Source organism: Ursus arctos, unplaced genomic scaffold (assembly GCF_023065955.2).
Source record: "Ursus arctos isolate Adak ecotype North America unplaced genomic scaffold, UrsArc2.0 scaffold_7, whole genome shotgun sequence".
Lineage (NCBI taxonomy): Eukaryota > Metazoa > Chordata > Mammalia > Carnivora > Ursidae > Ursus > Ursus arctos.
The window spans coordinates 34,336,780-34,359,913 of NW_026623089.1; the positions used below are offsets into that span (position 1 = coordinate 34,336,780).

At 36.8% G+C, this 23,134-nt stretch overlaps 1 protein-coding gene and 1 pseudogene across 6 annotated transcripts in view; one reads left to right on the plus strand and one right to left on the minus strand.

Moving 5' to 3' along the window:
- Positions 1 to 23,134, minus strand: part of HECTD2 (HECT domain E3 ubiquitin protein ligase 2) — a 74,616-nt gene that overhangs the window by 36,258 nt on the left and 15,224 nt on the right. For all 6 annotated transcript variants that reach the window (XR_008958052.1, XM_026481644.4, XM_057308702.1 and 3 more), the window contains 3 exons: positions 18,356 to 18,485; positions 2,295 to 2,433; positions 250 to 352 (listed from right to left, as the gene is read on the minus strand). Coding sequence is in view for 5 of the 6 variants with exons in the window: in XM_026481644.4 (XP_026337429.1) it covers positions 250 to 352; positions 2,295 to 2,433; positions 18,356 to 18,485 (372 nt within the window). In the remaining variant the exon portion in view is untranslated. The remainder of the gene's footprint in view (positions 1 to 249; positions 353 to 2,294; positions 2,434 to 18,355; positions 18,486 to 23,134) is intronic.
- On the plus strand, positions 6,373 to 8,146 carry LOC113243057 (60S ribosomal protein L21-like; annotated as a pseudogene).

Genomic DNA, 23,134 nt, shown 5'->3' on the forward strand with positions numbered 1-23,134 from the left:
GCATAATCACTTTGTTTCTTAAAACTGAAAGAGTGAAGTCAAACATCATCATTAGTACAAATGTAAACAATCCTTAAGATATCACTTAAGTAATATTTATTTGTGATATATACTTTCTGAAATTAATACATATATGTTTGTTTAAACAGCTGCTTAAAGTCAATATGAGGTAGAAAAAGAGCTAAGTTATTGTATCCTTTTTGGAAAACGTAAAACTAAAAGTGAAAAATGTGTTTTATGTGTTATTACCTTAAATGCAGCATTTAGTTCTGGGAAAGAATCAAATGTTGTTAGATAAAAATCATGTACTGCTTTCCAATCTCCTGATGACTTAACTTTTTCTATATCTTCCCTAAAATGAAAACAAACATTAACAGATAGAAATATTATTCAGATAAAATAGCATTATTTCTTTAAAAATAAGTGTCACCAAACATGTAATTTGAAATACTGAAGCTGAATACAATATGCTCCAGTTAATATAAGTATAGTTTATGAACTTATAATTCTTAAATGGATCATGATATTATTTTTTTAAATAAACTTTATTTTTTGGAACACTTTAAGATTTACAGGAAAATTGAGAAGATAATCAGGAGTTCCCATATATGAGGATGGTATGTTACACTGAATGAATCAATATTGACACACGATGATTAACCGAGGTCCATAACTTTATTGACATTTCCTTAGGTTTTATCTAATGTCCCTTTTTCTGTTTGGATCATGATATTAAATTCGGCTCTCCATTTACTTGCTTTTTAAAAAGGTCACTCTTTTTTTTTTTTTTTTTAAGATTTACTTTTTTGTCAGAGAGACGAGAGTGAGCACAAGTAAGGGGAGTGGCAGGGAGAGGGAGAAGCAGGCTTCAGACTGAGCAAGGAGCCAGATGCGGGACTCAATCCCAAGACCCTAGGATCATGACCTGAGCGGAAGACAAATACTTAACCGACTGAGCCACCCAGGTGTCCCTAAAGAGGTCATTCTTGATGTGCTCTTTACAATGAACACTTTTTTTCCTTCACAGCCAAACTTTTTTTTTTTTTAAGATTTTATTTATTTATTTATTCGACAGAGATAGAGACACACAGCGAGAGAGGGAACACAAGCAGGGGGAGTGGGAGAGGAAGAAGCAGGCTCCTAGCGGAGGAGCCTGATGTGGGACTCGATCCCAGAACGCTGGGATCACGCCCTGAGCTGAAGGCAGATGCTTAACAGCTGTGCCACCCAGGCGCCCCTACACAGCCAAACTTCTTGAGATTTTGTTTACATGCTCTGTCTCTACTTTCTCATTATCTTTTTTTTGTTTTATTTTATTTTATTTTATTTTATTTTATTTTATTTTATTTTATTTTATTTTATTTTATTTTATTTTATTTATGTGACAGAGACAGCCAGCGAGAGAGGGAACACAAGCATGGGGAGTGGGAGAGGAAGAAGCAGGCTCCTAGCAGAGGAGCCTGATGTGGGGCTCGATCCCAGAACACCGGGATCACACCCTGAGCCGAAGGCAGACGCCTAACGACTGTGCCACCCAGGCGCCCCTCTACTTTCTCATTATCACTTAGTTCTTCAAAGTATTCATTTGGATTATTTTCAGTAGTGACATAACTTTTATGGTTTATGTGTCACATAGATGAAATCGTATTTTTTTTAAAAGAAACACTTTATTATTATTATTATTTTAAGATTTATTTATTTTGACAGAGAGAGAGACAGTCAGCGAGAGAGGGAACACAAGCAGGGGGAGTGGGAGAGGAAGAAGCAGGCTCCCAGCGGAGGAGCCTGATGTGGGGCTCCATCCCAGGACTCTGGGATCATGCCCTGAGCCGAAGGCAGACGCTTAACGACTGCGCCACCCAGGCGCCCCGAAACACTTTATTATTTTATCACCATCTTTATCTCCTTTTGTCTGTTTTAACTCATACTCTCTTATTTAGTATTGTTTCTTTTGCTGCAACATTATCTACCCCTTACCTATTATTTATACATAAAACATATATATATATGTTTTCACCTTCACCTTGAGACATCTAGTCTTTCAATGTCTTCACTCTTGACCAATACCTTATAAAGAGCCACAAGTTCAATCAATTCCTTACACAAAAATATGAAATTATGTAGAGTTCTGGCATGCAGATGACTATATGTCTTTTTTCTTCTTTTTATAATAATTTTTTATTATATTATGTTAGTCACCATACAGTACATCCCTAGTTTTTGATGCAAAGTTCCATGATTCATTACTTGCATATAACACCCAGTGCTACATATAACAGTGAGCTGAAACTTACTGAAAGTCCTTCATAGTTTTCGGTTGGTTGGGAAGGACAGGTTCTGGAAGAACTGGGGCCTTCATTTCAGATGGTAATGTATCTGTAGAAATACGCTGTTTTTGTCTAACATCAAGGCAAATTGGTGGTAGGTCTCTCACTGTGAGGTATAAAAAAGCATTCAATGTAATTCATAGTAAAAATTTTCCAAAAAAAACAAGTGAATTATTTGGTATTGCATTCACCTTGGGATCATATATCTATCATATATCTATCTCCCCAAGTCCCTTCCAACCCCAACTTCACCCACAACAGATATTAGGCCATATCTTAAATTAAAAGTTATCCACAGATATGATATCAAATTTCTTCCCTTTGTTCCTTTCCCGAAAGTTGTCTTCCAGGAAGTATTTCAGTGAGACTCAATGTTTTTAGTGTTTATTACCTTTTTGAATATATGCAAACAATTTATTTACATCCTCTGTAATTCTTTATTGTAGTTTTAGTTTTTTTAAAAAATCAATTTGCATGACATTTTTATATTTTTTTCTTTTTCCTTTTTTTTTTTTGCAAATATTTGCCAGTTCACTATTTGTCTTTTTGTTGCATTTCATAATGTTTTAATTGTAAAACAAAACAAATACAGAAGAATCTCACAAAAGGAATGTACGGTTTAATAAGTTATTATAAGATAAACACCTCTGAAACCATTAACCAGCTGAGGAACAGAGTCTTACCAAGTCCCTTCTTGCTCCAATTACCCAGATGTTAGACTTTGCCTATTTCAATTTTAATTTCTTTCAAATTTTTAGGTCTTTCTTCATTTCTTTTTAAATTTTAAACATTTCCTTCTTTTCATCTTCTAGTTCTCTTAAGGCATTATCTGGTATGTATGTTTGCTTTTGTGTTCCTTCTGTTTTATTTCTAAAATCAAAAAATTACTTTTAATTGTTTCCTTGTAATTCCGATTTTATCACTATATAATGTCCCTCTCTCCAGTAATTTCTTTTTTCTAAGTCTACCTTATCTGATATTAATGTAGTCACTATTATACATCTTTTCCCATCCTTTACTTTCAACCTTCCTCTATTGTTATATTTGAATTGAGCTTCTTGTAGACAGCATATAGTAGGTCATGTTTTTAATCTACCCTGACAATGTTTTATAATTGATGTATTTTAGACCATTTACATTTAATGAAATTATTGATCCCTTAGGGCTTAAGTTTGTCATTTTATTTTTTTTGTTTTCTATTTTTTAAGTTTTTCCTATCTTCTTGGGGGTTACTTGAACATTTTTTTAGAATTCCATTCTGATTCATCTGTAGTATTTCTGAAAGGATGCTCTAAATACTATATTATATACACATAACTTATCATAGTCTACTGGTGTTATAATTTTACCAGTTGGAGTGAAGTGTAGAAATTGTACTTTTTATATATCTTCACTGTTCTCTGGTTTATGATTATCTTATCCTATAGGTAAGGTGTTGTGTTTCTCTGGCTGCTTTTCAGAGGTTTAATTATCATATGTCTTGACATAGATTTCTTTGGGTTTATCCTGTTTGTGGTTTGCTCAGTTTCTTGAACCTGTAGGTTTATGTCTCTTGCCAAATATAGGAAGCTTTCAGTCATTTCTGAGTACATTTTCAGCATACCCTCTTTCTCCTGTCCTTCCAAGACACCAATGACAAGAAGGTAACCTCTTTTGTTACAGTCCCACAGGTCTCTGAGATAATTCGTTTTCTTTCTATTCTATTTTCTCTCTATTGCTCAGATTGGGTAATTTCTATTGTTCTATATTCCAGCTCATTTATTCCTGTCTCCTTCATTCTGCTGTTGAGCTAGTCTACTAAGCATTTTATTTTGGTCATTGTATTTTCTCAATTATTAATACTTCTAAACCAATAGAATAGGTGAATATTTTATATATTCTAAATACTACAATATGAAATGTACACATGTAGAATTTAATTCTACTCTTATGTAATCAGGATATATTTTTAACTAAGCAAACATAGCTATATCAATCATCACAGTAGGAACATAGCTATCAGGTCTTTCCTTCCTTATCCACTCTTCCAATCAAATATCTATCCTTGGATCTATCCCTAACTTCAATAAACTAAGATAAATTTCACTAGTGTTAGGGTACATTTTATAGTAAAATATCTTTCATATTAGAAGATACTACAGAGATGCCAATTTCTTATAATTAACAGAAATGATTTTCGAACTTTGCTGTATAGCAGAATCACATAGAGAGCTTGTTAAAACACAGATAACTAGACCTTTCCCCAAAGTTTGTGATCCAGTAGGTCTGGTGTGGAGCCCAAGAATTTGTATTTCTAACATGTTACCCGATGTTGATGCCTCCAGTCTGAGGGTGACACTGAGAAACACTGTTCAGTGGTATTAGGAAAGAACAATGGTGCTGACAGTACAAAACATTAAATTTCTTTAATTCATTCCTATAACTGATTTTTATACCCTTTATTAAATATGGAAATATCTAATTTCTAGTAATTTTAATTTAGGCACATATTGGACAGAGGTTCAATTCATTATCAAGTAAAATTAGATATCTCTACAAATGATTTCTTTTTTTTTTTTTTAAGACTTTATTTATTTGACAGAGAGAGAGAGAGACAGCCAGCGAGAGAGGGAACACAAGCAGGGGGAGTGGGAGAGGAAGAAGAAGGCTTCCCAGTGGAGCAGGGAACCTGATGCGGGGCTCGATCCCAGCACCCTGGGATCACGCCCTGAGCCGAAGGCAGATGCTTAACAACTGAGCCACCCAGGCACCCCTCTACAAATGATTTCTTATTATGTTTGGAAATCTTTATTAATAAGAAAGAAATGACCATCTCGGCAGCAAAGAAACAGATGATAGTCTCCTCTCTCCAACACTAGTCTTATTACTATTGTCTTGAGGTTCCTCTACAGTTTCTCTTCCTCTTCACCAGGCTTACCCTTTCCTATCCCTTCCCACACACCTTTCCCAACCTGGCTATGAACACCCACTATTAGATACACACAGACTCATTCAAATATAAATTAACTTATTCACTCAGAGCATATATACACATTTTTATACCCACTCATTTTTACTAATACCATGCTGAGGTGGAAGAAGAGTGAAATTTTAGTTAGTAAGAGAACTGGATTTTGGCAAAGCCTGAGAGTGGGAAGATTCTTATATAAAAGAAATAGTAATGCTAAGGCCAAGAGGATTATAGGGTGAGATTAGAACCAGAGGCCCAGACAGGATTTATTTTTAGGTCACAAGGTAACTTGGACTAAAGAGTAATACAGAATGTTAACGTACTATGTAATTGGAACTTGAGTCAGAAAGGCAGATCATTAGCTCACATTAGTGAATGAAAGCCAAACTACAGGATGTGACATTCAGCTATTAAGAAAGGAAGAACAACAGCTCACAGCTGCTCTCATGTCCCTAAATATCAAGGCATTGTTTCCAGAGACAGGCTTTCAGTCTGTTCTCACAGATGGTTATTAAAATCTAATTCAAAAGAGAAAATCAATAAATGTGGTGATGAGAGATTAAATCTCAAACTGATATTATAAATAGAATGGGCAATTCTTCGTTCTATCACATGCAGGTTTTTCTGCAATATAGAATACCGTAAACACACTGAAAAAAGCCAAAATATATTTATCAGTGAAAACCTGTCATTTTGGTTTCATTCAGCCAATACTTGGGAACACTGTGTGCTAAATTGATAAGCAGTAATCATTTTCCCTTGCTTTTAATATAGTGCTGCCAATTTTAGTTGGTTGCTTAGAAACATTAAGTAAAACACTTGAAGCCAGTGCAAGAAGAATAAGGGTTCTGGTGGGGGCTGGAAGTATATTGAAAAAAAACGTGAAGATCATAATACAAGTATGTGTAACAGTGTAGGATTATCAGCCAAATTTTGCCAGCTCACTCACTGTTTTGAAGAAGCTATCATAAGTTGACTCCGGTTGGAAACTAGTAATATGTGGTTTTCCACAACTGTAGCCCAAAATTAAGACTGACATTTTAAATTGGCCACGTGATTAGGACACTGAAGGTTGTTCCTGGCCATCCAGCACAGATGGCAACGACAACATCAGAGGTAAGCAAGAGCCTCTATGGAGGTTGGTTGTTCAGCAGGAGGACCCTGGGCCTGTTCCTTGTCCCTCAATTGCTGGAAAGGAATCACTGTTTTAAAAGGTTTGCTGCTGGTGACACACTGTTGCAAAATGCTATACTCTAAGCTTCATCCTGAATAATTTGTAATTAAGTAATAAATAAGTAACAACAACAACAACAACAACAACAAAAGCACTAGCCTTGGAAGAAGGGACTTGGTCCTATTGTTGGCTCCTGTTGTTGGCTCGGTTACCAACTTTCATAACCTTAGACATGTCACTGAAACTCCTTAGACCTCAATTTTGACATTAAAATAAAAGAGATGACCTAAGTCAGTTGTTCCCAAGGTTCCGAAGAACTTCAAGGGCCACCCCTTGGGACTCGCGCGGGTGGACGTGTTTACTCAGAGCAGCTCAGCTTTTCTCTGCTTAATATAATGACGCTCTAAGAAAAATTTCACTATTCAAAAAAGTGTTGTGCTATGAAAATAAAAAATAAAAATAGGTTTGAAAACCACTAGCTTAATAATTTCTAACTTCTATCTCCACAACTATTTAAGAACAAAATGTTTAAAGTTTAAAAAATTATCTGTTAGAGTGAACTACGTGAGGACATCTAATAGAGAAATTGAAGCAGCATGGAAACTTGACATGTATATGTCATCTAAACACCTGATTTTTGTTATGACTTCCCGTCCTACAACAGGGTATAAGAGAAAGTTCTAAAATAAGAGTCAAAAGGACTAGGTTCTTTTTAGGAATTTTAAAATCACGTGATGTGTTCATTTTAAAATAAGTCCATAAATTCTTTTCTATTCCTCCATGAAAAGATAGAGTCTAACTTTTCTCCCTTGGAATGTGGGTCAGCCTTAGAGGATCCTCACTAATGAAAAAATGTGACAGAGAGATGCTGTAGGACTAGATTACAAAAGGCAATACAACTTCTGCTTGGCTGTCTCTTTTTGGGGTGTTCGACCTTGGAATCCAGTCACCATGCTGCAAGGAAGCCAAGCAGTCCATGAAAAGGCCAGGTGCAGGTGCTCCAGCTAGAACCTATTTAAAGTCCAAGGCAATAGCCAGCATCAATCATCAGCATTGAGTGAACAAGCCTTCAAGGGATTCCAACATTGTAGAAACCAAAACAAACAAGAGCAACCCAGAAGAGTCAGAAGTCATGCAGGGAGGGAAAAAAATGTAAAAATCTATCACTAGCCTTTCACAGGAACCACCATCTTCCAGTAGTTTGCCAAAATCGTCAACTCATAGAGAAGGGGGAAAGGCACCCACTATATGTTCTCTAGGCCTTTTAGAAAACATGGAGTTGTTCCTTTGGCCACATAGGTGTCAACCTACAAGAAAGGTGATACTGTTGCCATCAAGGGAATGGGCACTGTTCAAAAAGGAATGCCCCACATGTGTTACAATGACAAAAATGAAAGAGTCTACAGTGTTACCCAGCTTGCTGTTGGCATTGTTGTAAATAAGCAAGTTAAAGGCAAGATTTTTGCCAAAAGAATTAATGTACATATTGAGCATATTAAGCACTCAAAGAGCCGAGATAGCTTCTTGAAGATCATGAAGTAAAATGATCAGAGAAAGAAGGAAACTGAAGAGAAAGGTACTTGGGTCCAACTGAAGCACCAGCCTGCTCCACCCAGCAAAGCACATTTTCTAAGAACCAATGGAAAGGAGCCGGAGCTGCTGGAACCCATTCCCCATGAATTCATGCCATTATAAGTGTAAAACAAAACAACAATACCCCCAAAGCCCCTGAAGACTAAAATACATGCATACATACACACAGAAAAATAAAAACCTATTACTAATTTAATTAGAAGGATAAAAGACAGTACAACCAGGAAATAAGAGAGTTCTATAAAAAAAGAAATAGAGAGGGGAAAAAAGAATTCTTGTTCATTAAAAGCACATTAGCAGAAACAAAATACTTAGTAGAAGAGTTTTGAGGAAATGCCCTAAAATATATAGCAAAAGGATAAAGAAATGGAAAATAGAAATGAAAGAAGTAAGAAAACTAGGAGCTCAGAAAGTCTGGCTTCTGAATAATAGGGGATCCATAAAGAAAGGATAGAAGAAGAAGATGGAAGGAAATCATCAGTAAAAAGTTTCTAGAAAATTCCTTGGAATTCAAGGACATGAACTGCTAGATGAAAAGGGCCTGCCAAACATGTAGCAAAAGGGATGAAACTAGAACCACACCAAGCACAGCTCTGTGCAATTTCAGACACTGAGACAAAGAAATGGTTCTACAAGCTTCCAGAGAGACAGATACCTTTTACAAAGGACAGGAAGGTGAGAGACATACTCTGCACACACTAGAACAGACTGGTCTAAGAGTGAGTAATTTGGTGCCTGCCATCACCAAGATTCTGACTACCTTTGCACTCTTCTTTTTCAACTGAAGATAGAAGGAATAGGCGAGCCCAGCCCAGACTGTTCTCTGTACTTTGGCTTGTCTTGCCAGTGGGGTGATGAAATCTCTGTTCTCCATTTGTTGCTGTGCTATCTGAATCAGCTGAGGGCACTCAGTTCACCTCACTGCTTTACCCTGGGGTACTCCTGACAGCTGGAGAGGTTGTATTTCTGCCAGACATCTAGTACATACATAGTCCAATAAATCACAGCTCTGTCGGATATGCCAATGGTTGTCCTTTGTTTCAGAGGACTCACTCATGACCTTGCTCACTGACTTCCCCAGAAGGGATGCATATATTCTTGTGGAAGCTGAAGCCAGATCTGATTCAGAGACTCTGTTCAGACTATCATCTCTTCCTCACCTAATAGTGGCAATATTGTCCCTTACACATCCAAGGTTTGTGCTTGCTATTCTGTTTTTCAAAACTCAGCAGTGTGTGTGTGTGTGTGTATAATTACAGATACAATTTAATTGGTATATTGCTTATAGGAACATATAAAGACAACAAAACTATTTTTTTTTAAAATCAAGGGAACGGTAGTCACCTCTGGACAGAAACGCAGGGCAATGCAACTGGGTGGGTTCACAGGGGCTTGTAATGTTCTTTTTCTTAATTTTAGCACTAAGTTCATGTGCTTTCCTTTAATTATTACTAAAACCATATACTACTGTTGATTACATTCTTCTATATGTGTGATGCTTCAAATTTTTAAAAATTTGTGCAGTTACCCATGAAATAAGAGTAACAGAAACTCCTGTCGACCACAATACCTTCCCTACAACATAGCTGCCCATAATATTATCACTCGCATTTACTGAATTTCATAAGGCATGGAGCTAAATGCTTTTTTTCATTTATCCTTACGACCTTATGAGGTAGCTTCTTTATTATGCTATTTTACAGATGGAAAAACCTCTCACAGAGAGGTTAAATAACTTTTCCAGGATCATAAGTTACAGAGCCAGGATTCAAACCCATCCAGGTAAGTTACACACCCATGTCTTTTCAACTATCAAATAATGCCAAACCTTCTACCACATATAAAAACAAATAGCAAAACTGAACACTAAATTTACATGGAAGTAGGACCTGGTAAATTATGACAGGTCAAAACAAAACTCAACAAGGATCAAACAAAATCAATATGTTTGAAAATGAACGCTTTAAATCATAAAACTTTGGTGTAAAGGATATTTTACAACTCATAATGCCCTAATTCCTCATTCTATAAATGAGCAAATGAAGGCTCATGAGGCCTAAGTGTAATGTCTAAGGTCACAATGACACTCACTGTTAGTAATTCACTCAAATATTCAGTTCTTATTTAATATCATAATTTACAGCGTGTGGGTACCAGGCAGGTGATAAATGAGCTACAAACGGAAAGAGCCCTCACTACATCAGTAGTGGCAGGCAACTGAAGCAGGGACACCAGAGGGGATTAGTCATAACAGGTGGTGTTGACATCGTTGTCATCTATAGGGTGACTTTCCTGAACATTTGGCAAAAAATAAAATTGAAGGTGGGAGAGAGAAAGGAAGAAAGAGGGAAAAAAACCTCTGACTCACAGGACTTTAGCCACCAGAGCCAAATATATTGAATATATTCATTAGTTTTTGTTTTGGAGATGTACTTTTTACTAAGTTCAATGATGTTTATGTTTATAAAACTGCAACAAAAACACAGGTGAAATGTTCTTTTATGAGTCTAGTTATAAAAATATTCAAAGTCCTTTTTCCAGAAGGTTACCTCTAGTGGAACAGATGCCTTACACCAGACATATCTTAGAGAATTTATTACAGAGATGTGTCTGACATTCCAACAGGGAAAACTGACCAGAAACCCAGAAAAACTGTCTCCCATATATTTCCTCATTCAGTAAACTATTTACTGAGTAAAGATTCTTTGTACCATAGAGGCTGGATCCTGGAGATACACTGATGAATTAAAAATTCAAGGAGAATGAAGATGCATTTACTCTCAGACCCAACAATCCCACTTCTAGGGATGTCTCAGAAACACAAAGAGACATATATACAGATTCATTCACTGTGGCATTGTTTAGTAAAAAAATGGACATGACTCATTTCTTTTAATAGGATCTTATTAAATAAGTTATAGTACATTCTATACAGTGGAATATAATTATAAAAAAAGAATAAGGGAGCTCTTTATGTACTGATGTAGAACAGTATCCAGGATACGCTAACTAAAAATAAGGTGCTGGACAATGTATACGCAGTTAACTTTTCTTTAAGAAGAGGTGGGAAATGAGAATGTATATTTATATTTGCTTTCATTTGCATAAAGAAACACAGGAAAGAATATAATAAGACAGCAGGGAAGAATGTAAAGACGAGATGTCTGAAACATACTGTTTTTATAGTTTTGATTTTCTGAAACACAAAATGTGTTACCTACTCAAAAAATTGATTTCAATAAAAAATAAAAAGAATTGCCCTTTCCCTCTCTAAAACAGAGGCTTAAGAATTTACTACAGACTAGTAAAGAGACAGATAAGTAAACAAATAAATGCAGCAGGGTACTCTATGTTCTTGATAGAGTACTTCTCCCCTAGGCACAGTTAGGAAAAGTCAAGTCCAAGGTACTCACTCTGACCCAGGGAAGGATTTTGGAGATTTAGTCTAAAATCAGTTCGTGTTCCACAGAAACCTAGAGATGGGGTCATTTGAGGCTTTGGAGATACTTCTAGGGTAAGATTCCTAAAGCAGCTATTTCAAATCCTTTTCTCTCCCCAGATGGCAAGTCCTGGGCTGGGTTTCTTCTAACAGCTTGTTTCTCTGTCTGCCTCTGAAATTGCTCTTGGAGGAACTGTGAAAACTCTGTGGTACTTCACCTGTGTAGAGCTCACAGGACACCACCACACACAGATCCAATCACCATTTGTTTTTCCGGAGCTATTTCAGAGTGGAAAGGTCATGGGATGCCTTTCTCCAGAGTGAGGTAGAAAACTGCCCGGCTCACTATGTCCTATCAGGGATCTTCTAGAGTAAACTCATGAAATGCACTGAGCTGGGAGAGGAACAGTGTCCTTGAGGTAAACGTCAGAGATCCTGTCTACTCTTTTCTGAATTACCAAGAATGCAAAGACATTATAAAAGAGATGGGGAGAAACTGCTTCATTTCTTTCAAAGATGTTCTGCGCTGGTTAAAGATGTTTGAAGGAAGTCTGACAAGGGACATAATCACTTCAGAAGGAAGATACAAAAGAATAAGAGAGAACCTAAAGCTAATTCCCTTCCACCATTACTTAACATTTATATTGTTTCTCTGGAGCTGTATCATCCCGAACAGCTGTTGTAGTAGGTAAAACTCCTACACTTCTTTGATCTCCAAAAGGACAGCCAACTCGACAGGCAGACCTAGTCATGTGATCTACAGGGAGGAAAGGCATCCCTCGGCTGTTAGGTAAACCCACGCTGGGCTTTTGCAGCTTCTCTAATACCACTTGAAGATCAGATGGGGAGACAAGCTGTTAGAGAATACCCAGCATAGGTCCTGCTACCAGAGAAGAGGGAGGAAATTGTAATAACTGCCAAGAATGATGCATCTTTGAGGAAACAATATTACTGGCAAGTAAAAGAGGCTTCCCAAAAGATCAAGGAATTATAAACATGCTTACATTGGGAAGACTTAGTCTAACTTCCCATTCAATAAAAGAATTCTTTCTGCAGCAGCCCTGACATATGAACTCCAAGTCACAACTGAATCCAGGTGGTATCCAGACAGAACAGCTAGAAGAAGTCAGCACCAGGAGTTCCAAGAAAGTAAAAGAAGTCTGCTAAGAGGTCGATTCCTCTAGAGTGGTGTATACACATATTCCAAGTGCAGGTTGGGGCTGAGTCCAGATTCCATAAGACTGGCACAGATGAGAGGGAAACAGACAAGTAGTGGGGGCTCAAACAGATGGACCATATTCAGAGTCAATGCATTCACCCAAGGAGGAGGCAGGTAGGTTGTGGGCAAATACGTTGGTTCCGACATCAGGATTTTAGTATAGACAGAATAGAATACAGGAATCAGCATGGAAGCAAAGGCTATTGAATTTGAACAAACAGTCCAAACAAAGAAGGTTATAGCTATTCATGACTTTCTTTTTGACTATCATTCTCCACAGCAGACATTTCAATGTTCTTAAGATACTTAACACTGTTGTGGGCTGAGCTGTGTTGTCAAATGGATATGTTTGGGGATATTTTGAAGTCCTAAACCCTACCACCTGTGATTGTGACCTTATTTGGAAAAAGGGCCTTTGTAGATGCAAACAAATTAAGACGAAGTCATACTGGAATAGGGTGGACCCTAATTCAATGACTGGTATCCTTACAAGAAGAGGGAAATTTGGACACAGAAAGGCATACAGGAAAGAATGCCATGTGAAGGCAGAGGCAAAGTTTGGAGAGGCATCTACAAGGCAAGGGACACCAAGGATTGCTGGTAATCACCCGAGGCTAGGACAGAGACATGGTACAGATTCTAAGAACCTTCAAAAAGAACCAGTTCCATCAATGCCTGGATTTCAAACCTCTAGCCTCCAGAACCAGGAGAGAATAAAATTTTGTTGTTTTAAGCTATCAAATTTGTGTTCTATGTTATAGCAGCAGGAGGAAATAAATACACCCTCCAAGGAGATTAGTGAATTCAAGGGGAGAAGAAGTGAGTTTCCTACTTCCATTTCCTCTTCCTACTTCCTCTCTTCCCTCTAATTCCATTGTGTGAGTGACAAGTGCTCTTTTAACCTTCCTGGAGCAGACATCTCAACCCCTGTGCTTTGCATTTTTCCCTGATCTTATCCTCATACCACTTCTCTATTCTACTCGTTCATTTTATTATTTTATATTCCTAATGCAACTTTAGTCTCTCCCTCTGTATTAGGTCCTTTCCCTTGACCACACTACTCCACTAGATCCTGCTTTTCTTTCGGTTCAAGCTAATCTTCAGTTCAAGCTAGGCAGTCTACATTGCCCCTATATCCTCGCCACTAATCCGCCCCTTAACTTTCTACAGTTTGAATTCTCCTCATACCATCCTACTGAAACTGTTCTCTTAAAAGTCACCAATAAACACATTAAACAACAAATCCTTGGCTTTGTCTCAGTGCTTACTCATCCTGGCCTCACTTAGCAATGACATCGTAGACCAAATCCTCTTCTTTGAATTTTCTTTTCCCTTGTTATCTTTTTTTTTTTAAGATTTATTTATTTATTTTAGTGAAAGAGAGTGCGCATGTGTGAGTTGGGGGAGGGGCAGAGGGAGAGAATCTCAAGTAGACTCCCCACTGAGCATGGAGCCTGACACAGGGCTCCATGCAGGGCTTGATATCATGACCCAAGAGATCATGACCTGAGCCAAAAACCAAGAGTTGGATTCTTAACTGACTGAGCCACACAGGCGTCCCTCTTTTCCCTTGATTTCTAAGTCACAGCCCAACACGGTTCTTCTCCCTCTTTCATGACTCACTTTCTTTTCTTTTACCAACTCTCCTTTTAATGAAGGCATTATCCAAAACTACCCTTGGCTCTCTTCCTTTTTCTATGTCTGCCATTCATTAGCTATGTAAGTTCATGCAAGTCACTTAAAACTTTCCGTGGCTTAAGTTTCATTACCTTTGAAATGGGAAAAGAATTCCAACTTCAGCTGCTGTAAAGACCGAATGAATTCATATATGCACAGTGCGTAGAACCGTGAGTGGCACATAGTAAGCACTATATGAAGCTGCTGCTGTGGCTGCCGCTGTTACTGCTTTGGCACATCCACTCTGACAGCTATTTCCTCTGTCCTGGGTTCTCTCTTGTTTGACTCTATGCAATAAACACAGTTGACCCTTTAACAATGTGGGGGTCAGGGGCGCCAACCTCTCATGCAATTGAAAATCCATGTATAACTTTTGACTCCCCCAAAACTTCACTACTAATAGCCTACTACTGACTAGAAGCCTTCCTGATAACATAAACAGTTGGTTAACACATATTTTGTCTGTTATACATTATATTCTTAAAATAATAAGCTAGAGAAAATAAAATGTTAAGAAAGTCACAAGGAAAATGCATTCACTGTACTGTACTATATTTATTGAAAAATTCTGCATGTAAGTGGAACCTATGCAGTTCAAACCTGTGTCATTCAAGAGTCAACTGGTCAACTGTACTTGTAAGAACCTCTAATGGACAAGGTAACCTTTACTCCCTCATGGAACATGCAGTCTAAGACATTATAGTATTCGAATGATAATACACAAGACTGCATGACTGATAAGAGGTAATAACAAAAGAAAACCTAAATGGAAAGTCAAAGAAGGGAAGAACTGTATCTGGTTGGAGAGAATGAGCAAAGGTTTAATTAGGAAGTAGCTTTGAAGGACAGGATGTGTCAGGTGGAAAAGAGGGGAGAGTGCATCCCAGGCAGTGGGAACAAACTGGCAAAATCTTTGAGGTAAGGTATGAGGCGTCCAGAATAGCTGAAATGTAAGTTATATGTAGGAGAAAAGTGGGAGATAACGTTGAAAAGCTGTCATATTTTGAACGTCCTTGAGTGTCAAGGTAAAAATTTTTTATTTAATTTTGGAAGCATTAGGGAGTATGAAGATGATGGAATCAGAGTTGTATGATTAATGTGATATGATTAATCAGGCAAGAGAAACAAGTCAATCAGGAATTTCCTCTATCTGTCAGAGGAACAAGGGTTTTGTTGTCACAAAATGTGGATTGAATTTTGGTTCTGACACTTAGCAGTGACCTCAGCCAAGTCACTTACCCTCTCTGAGCCTGTTTCCGTACTTATAAAATGGTGTGATAAACAGAAACTAAGATGGCCTCCATGAGTCTCAGCTTTCTGGTGTTCCATCAGGATTACATTACATTACATGACAAAAGGGACTGTGCAGATAGAAATAATTAATTGGTTGACCTTAAAAAGGGAGATTATCCAGGTAGGCAAAACCGAATGACATGAGACCTTTATAAGCAGAGAGTTTTCTCCCACTGGTTGCAAAAGACAAAGTCAGAGAGACTGGAAACATGAAGGGGGTTCAACACAAGGGCTCCTGCCACCAGCCTTAAAACAGGAAGCTACAATACTCCAAGAGGGTCTGTGAGCGGAGGTGGCAGTCTGTAAGTGGTCTCTTTAGGAGCCAAGAGCAGCCCTGGCTGATTGACAGCAGGGATACTGCCAGCAATCTGAAGATGCTTGGAGGAGGTTTCTTCCCCCAGAGTCCAGCCCAGCCAACACCTTGTGAGACCCTGAGTAGAAAACCCAGCCACACTCACCAAGACCTCCTACTTAAAGAGCCATCAGCTAATAAACGGGTGTTGCTTTTAAACCACTAGGTTTGTGGTAATTTGGTAAACAGCAATAGAAAACTAATAAAACAGGGATTCTAATATCTATTCTATTTTATGTGATTGTTGTGAGGCTCAAATAAAGTAATGTATACACAAATAACACACAAATATAATTTACAGTTGTTATCTAGTTAACATGTCTAAAATAGATATCATTTCTCTCAACCCCTCTCCCCATCAAATAGGCTCATTTTCTTTATTTCTTTAATGGTACCAAAATTACAGCTTTGCTTTGTTTTGTTGTGGGTTGGGGGACTGACGTAAAGTGTACTCGTGCTTCCTTGGAATGAGAATGGGGTGACAGAATATGTGTGTGTGCGCGCGTGCGCGCGCTGGCGTGCACTGGGATTATAAAATAAAGGAAGAAAGAAGTCATCAAAGGCAAAGGTTGATAAATGAAATAAGGTAAATACTGACCTGCAAAAGTGCAGAGTATAGGTATAGCACTAGCATGGAGTGTCAACCGAAAATCTGTGCGAGAATAATTTATGCCACACGCAGCTATGGACACAAGTAATTTACCAAAAACTATGTCCTTCAACATTTCTAGGTTTGTTTTGTGTTGTTTGGGTACAGGAACCATTTAAACCTTTGCAGATTTGTTTTGTTATAAGCCAGGGGAACTTAAAATTATGCAAGTAATGGATGTTTCCTGTGACAAAACAATACAGAGTTGTATAAAGAAATAAAGCATATTTATAATAAACACCCCATTCTACTTTCTTGAGGAAACCATTAAACTGATTGGTGGGCATCGTTCCATACCTCTTTATATGCTCAAAGAAGTATAAAATGCTTCCCTACTCTTAAAAATATTCTGGGGTCATATTCTACTTACTAAGTGTAACTTGTGTTTTTCATTTTACAGTGTACTGTGGACACTTTCCTAGACATTTTATACACATACCATATTTTTCTTAATAGAGGCATAGTACTCCAAGCCACCCATTCATAAAAGTGCCAATTTTCACACTTCCTAGACAACATCACAGACATAAATCCTTTCATTCTCCGTAACTGCAGAGGAAAATGTTAGCTTCTTATTGTAATTTTGTACTTCCTTAAATACAAGTGAGATTGAGCATCCTTTCACATGTGTAGTTACTGCTCATATATCCTCTTTTGATTGGTCTGTTTAGATCCTCTGTCTTTTCTTCATTGGAATGTTCATTTAATTGACTTATTAATAGTCTTTATGATCAAGGGAATGTTTTTCACAGACTATGACATTTGTAGATGTCTATGCTTTCTGACTTTAAAAAATTCCTATGGATGTTTTAAATTTTCTTATATACTCAAACTTGTCAATTTTTTGTTTTATGGTTCTTGGCATTGTTATCACGCCAAGAGATTTTTTATATAAATAACGTCCTGTGTTTTCTTCTAGTACTTTTGTAGTTTAAAAAAAAGCTCAAGTTATTATTTTCAATAGGTTAACCAGTCATCCTACTTCCATTTTTTGAATAACTGAATACCACTTAGGTACTATATTTTTTACTGCTCTGTCTCTATTTGGCTGTCTTCGCAGCAGTACTGCAATTATAATAGCTTTATAATATACGTACTACAGAGGAATGGGCTCCCTCATTATTTTTGCTTGCATCTTCTTGGACACTGATACTTATAGATCACATGGAGCATCATCTTCTTAAGATATCCCCCCCCCCAAAAAAAAAACCTGCTGAAAAATGTATTAAATGTAGAGAGCAAACTGGGTATACGAGACATCTTGATGTTTTTCCATCCCACAACCTTTTAGTCTTTTGATAAAGTCTTACAGTTTTCCTCATACAGGTTTAGCTCACTTTCTTTTAGGTTTATTTCTAAGTATTTCATTATTTTCCATCAAGTTCTTCTAATTGATTATTTCTCAAAGGAATTCTATTGAATTTTCATATATTTTTATGGTGTCGGCTCCTTAACCAAATTCTATTACTCATGAGCTTTGTATGTCATTCATACCTTACCCTAGGTAACAATCACCTAAAAATAACAATTTTGCTCCTTTCTGTAAATATTTATACAGCTTATTTCTATTTCATATTGTATTAATTGACTTCACCTACCAAAAAACTACTTTTTAATAGTTTGATAATATATTTTCAGCAGACTATATGTACTTTTAATAACAATTATTATTATTATTTTACCATTCTTGATGTTAGGGAAAACAAGATGTGTAGGTGAACTTCTGTTTTCAGCGGCTTCTTTCTTCTGGTTAACAGTTGAAATAAAACTGCTAAAAGTGGAAATTTGGCCTTTGGATCCTCTGTCCAAACCCTAAAAACAGAAAAGTTAACGTTGCAGCATAATTCCCACTAGCTATATTTAAACTATTTTATTGGAGAAATCATAAACACTTAAACAGAGATTTTAATTTGATGATAGATATACGATATACAGACAAATATGTAACACTGACTTACCTTTTCTAGGATCAAATTGTTTTAAATATAAAATGAAAATAGTTGTATCATGCCTACAAATTGATAAAGTTTGGAAATAGGGATATTAATACTATCTTCCTTATAGGGTTACTATAAGGTCTCACTGAGGTAAGCATATAAGGTAACTGGCACAACGCTTCGTACATTGTACATGCTCCATTCATGTTAATGGCTCTTTTACCTTTGTATTTAGATAACACTATTTTTTATGAGCATAACACCATTTTTATGAGCTCCACAAACATTATTTTCAATAGCTAATATGCATGTGATACCTCGCATGTTGATTCATTGAAGGTTTTCTTGTCTTTTGATGCAACTTTAACAGTTCAGGTGAAAAGATAAACCTTTTAGAGCTCATTGCTTTCTAAGCGCTGTGACTGACTATACTTTGGGTGTACCAGAATTAAAAAAGATAATGCTAACATAATAAAGGCCACAGGTGAAAAACCCACAGCTAATATCATCTCAGCTGGGGAAAAATTGAGAGCTTTTCCTCTATGGCCAGGAAAAGACAGGGATGCCCACTCTCACCGCTGTTATTCAACATAGTACTGGAAGTCCTAGCCACAGCAATCAGACAACAAAAAGAAATAAAAGGCATCCAAATCAGCAAGGAAGAAGTAAAACTTTTACTCTTTGCAGATGATGTGATACTAAACATAAAAAACCCAAAAGACTCCACCAAAAAACTGCTAGAACTGAAAAACGAATTCAGTAAAGTTGCAGCATACAAAATCAAAGTACAGAGATTTGTTGCATTTCCATACACCAATAATGAAACAGTAGAAAGAGAAATTAAGGAATCAAACCCATTTACAATTGCACCAAAAATAATAAGCTACCCAGGAATAAACCTAACCAAAGAGGTAAAAGCCTGTACTCTGAAAATTATAGAACACTAAGGAAAGAAACTGAAGATGACACAAAGAAATGGAAAGATATTTTATGCTCATGGACTGGAACAACAGATATTGTTAAAATATCTATACTACCCAAAGTAATCTAAATATTTAATGCAATCCCTATCAAAACACCAATAGCATTTTAAGAGCTAGAACAAACAATCCTAAAATGTGTATGGAAACACAAAAGACCTTGAATACCCAAAGCAATCTTGAAAAAGAAAAGCAAAACTGGAGGTATCACAATTCCAGACTTCAAGTTATGTTATAAACCTGTAATGATCAAGACAGTATTGTACTGGCACAAAAAAAGACACATAGATTTATGGAACAGAATCGAGAACCCAGAAATAGACCCACAACTATATGGTCAACTAACTTTAAACAAAGCAGGAAAGAATATCCAATGGAAAAAAAGACAGTCTCCTCAACAAATGGTGTTGGGAAAACTGGACACCCACAGGCAGAAGAATGAAACTGGACCATTTCCTTACGCCATACACAAAAATAGACTCAAAATGGAGGAAAGGCCTCAGTGTGAAACAGGAATCCATCAAAATCCTAGAGGAGAACATAGGCAGCAACCTCTTCGACCTCAGCTATAGCCACATCTTGCTAGACACATCTCCAAAGGCAAAAGCAAAAATGAACTACTGGGACTTCATCAGGATAAAAAGCTTTTGCACAGCAAAGGAAACAATCAATAAAACTAAAAGGCAACCTATGGAATAGGAGAAGACATTCGCAAATGACCTATCAGATAAAGGGCTAGTATCCAAGATCTATAAAGAACTTATCACACTCAACACCAAAAAAAAAACAAAAAATCCAGTCAAGAAATGGGCAGAAGACATGAACAGACATTTCTCCAAAGACATACAAATAGCCAATAGACACATGAAAAAATGCTCCACATCACCTGGCGTCAGGGAAATACAAATGAAAACCACAATGAGATAGCACCTCACACCAGTCAGAATGGCTAAAATTAACAAGACGGAAACAACAGATGTTGGTGAGGAAGTGGAGAAAGGGGTACCCTCTTACACTGTTGGTGGGAATGCAAACTGGTTGCAGCCACTCTGGAAAACGGTATGGAGATCCTCAAAAATTAAAAATAGAATTACCCTACAGCAATTGCTCTACTAGGTATTTATCCTAAGGATACAAACATAATGATTTGAAGGGGCACATGCAGCCCAAGGTTTATAGCAGCAATGTCCACAATAGCCAAAATACAGAAAGAGCCCAGATGTCCATCAACAGATGAATGGATAAAGAAGATGTGGTATGTATACCATGGAATATTACTCGGCCATCAAAAAGAATAAAATCTTGCCATTTGCAACGACATGGATGGAACCAGAGGGTACTATGTTAAGTGAAATAAGTCAGAGAAAGACAAATAGCATTTGATTTCACTCATATGTGGAATTTTAGAAGCAAAACAAATGAGCAAAGGGAAAAAAAGAGAGAGAGGGGCAAACCAAGAAACAGACTCTTAACTATAGAGAACAAACTGATGGTTACCAGAAGGGAGATGGGTGAGGGGTTAGGTTTGGGTTAAACAGGTACAGGGGGAAAAACACTAATATTGCTAAGCACTTAGGGATCCAGAGGTACATATAACAGTGCAATCTTCCTATAGCACAGAATCTATCCATTAACACACTTTCTACAAAATAATAACTGTAAAGTCCATAATATGTAATTCATCTGTATTTTATAATTATAAATAAAATATTACCAGGGCAATATGCAGTTATAGGGCTACCTCAGGGTTTGTTCTCGGCTCTAGCTCTTTCCAGCTTATAGATGCTTAATAGAATATAACTTCTTTCTTAATATTCACTCCCTTACTCTAAAAGTAATTTCTTTGCTTTCACAATTGTTTCCTTTTCCTCTCCTCCTTCCTAATCCACTGAACTGATTTCCATTTGCCTTTTCAGAATCAGCTCATATACCATGTAGCAAAAACGTTTACAATTACCAAGGACTGACTCTCCCACATTTCTTACTCTCTTAGAGATAAGTGGGACCATCTGATTCATTCTCATGGGGCCCTAAGTAGAAATGTTGCTTGCTTACTGACTAGATTTAGGCTCAGTGAAGACTGATCAATATTTCTGTTAGGATTAGGCTACATGATCCAGCTATTAGACATATTGCCTAGGTAAAACAAAGTAATCTTCAAATAGAAGTAGGAGATGAATCTGGTTTCAGAATCATAAACAGTATCATGTAGGGTCTTGTACAAAACCTACAATGTGATGAGTGGCTCAACAAATGACTATTCCTGTGTAACAGCATAGTAAAACAAGTCACTTATTGAGTAGTTGCTATAGGCGTGGTGCTATATTAAGCACCTTAATATACCATTCCTATGAGATATGTATTTATACCCCACTTTATGAATAAGGAAATTGAAGTACCAAGCCCAAGTTCACAGAGCTGGTAAGTGGGAATTTAAATTCTGAATGACCCTGAGTCTGTACCCTTAAACCATCATATATCCAAGTTTCTCAATATAGTAGCTATCACTTATTTAGGGTATATCCTGTGACAGTAGGTACATTACACATATCAGCTTGTTTCCACAACAACACTTTGTGGCTATTATCTTCTTGACTTTTACAGATATATGCTGAATGAAATTCGATAGCTTTAGGAGCAACTCAAGTAAGCAGAGGAAATTGACATAAGGAGAAAAACTACATGTACTTTAAGGAAATGAAGTCCTAGCAATCTAGGAAAGACTCAATATTTTATTTTCCTACTTCTTCCTCTACCCCTGCTCAATAAAAGAAGGTCCCAAAGAACATAGCTTCATTCACTTGTGGAATCTCTGAATAGTATAAAGTAACAAGTAACTGATTCAATCAACAAATCCATTCAGCAGCTATCAATTCTAATCTCTAATAGATTTATAATATAGATTCCTGAAGAGAGAAAACTGGAGAAAGAGACAAGATAATGATATCCGATATTTTTCTTGGTAAATTACATAATCTGCATAATCTTGGTAAATTATAGCAATACACTCAAATTCACAGAACTAGTATGTTCATTAGGAAAATAAAATAAAAATAAACTATACATTTGAAAAAGTAAATCATTCCTTATTATAAATATTAGGATACTTACATAAGAATTTTATTACCTACTAGGGCCAAGTTTGCTTACTTGCATGTTTTGTTCTTTAGAACATCTCAAATGCTAGTGCAAATAAATGCCAAATTTGATGAACTATGTATTTTGTTTATACATAGCAATTAATAAAAATAACCAATTTGTAAAATGAGATCAACGAATGGCCTCTCAGGAATGGAGCTATATTGACCGAGCTTTAAATATCTGCAATAATTTAATATACCAAGGGCGGTTTTTGTTTTTTCACTGATAACTGTCAAAGACAGTTAACTGTTATCTAAGACTGAGCAACAATACGATTTAGGGAGCAGAGTGGTTGAAACAGAGAATCAGAAAGGGAGAACAGTCCAGTGAGATGAGACTGGAAAGATAGGCAGAAACCGTATCATGAAGCCCTCAAGCTATGGAGTAGAGATGCTGTGCTGGA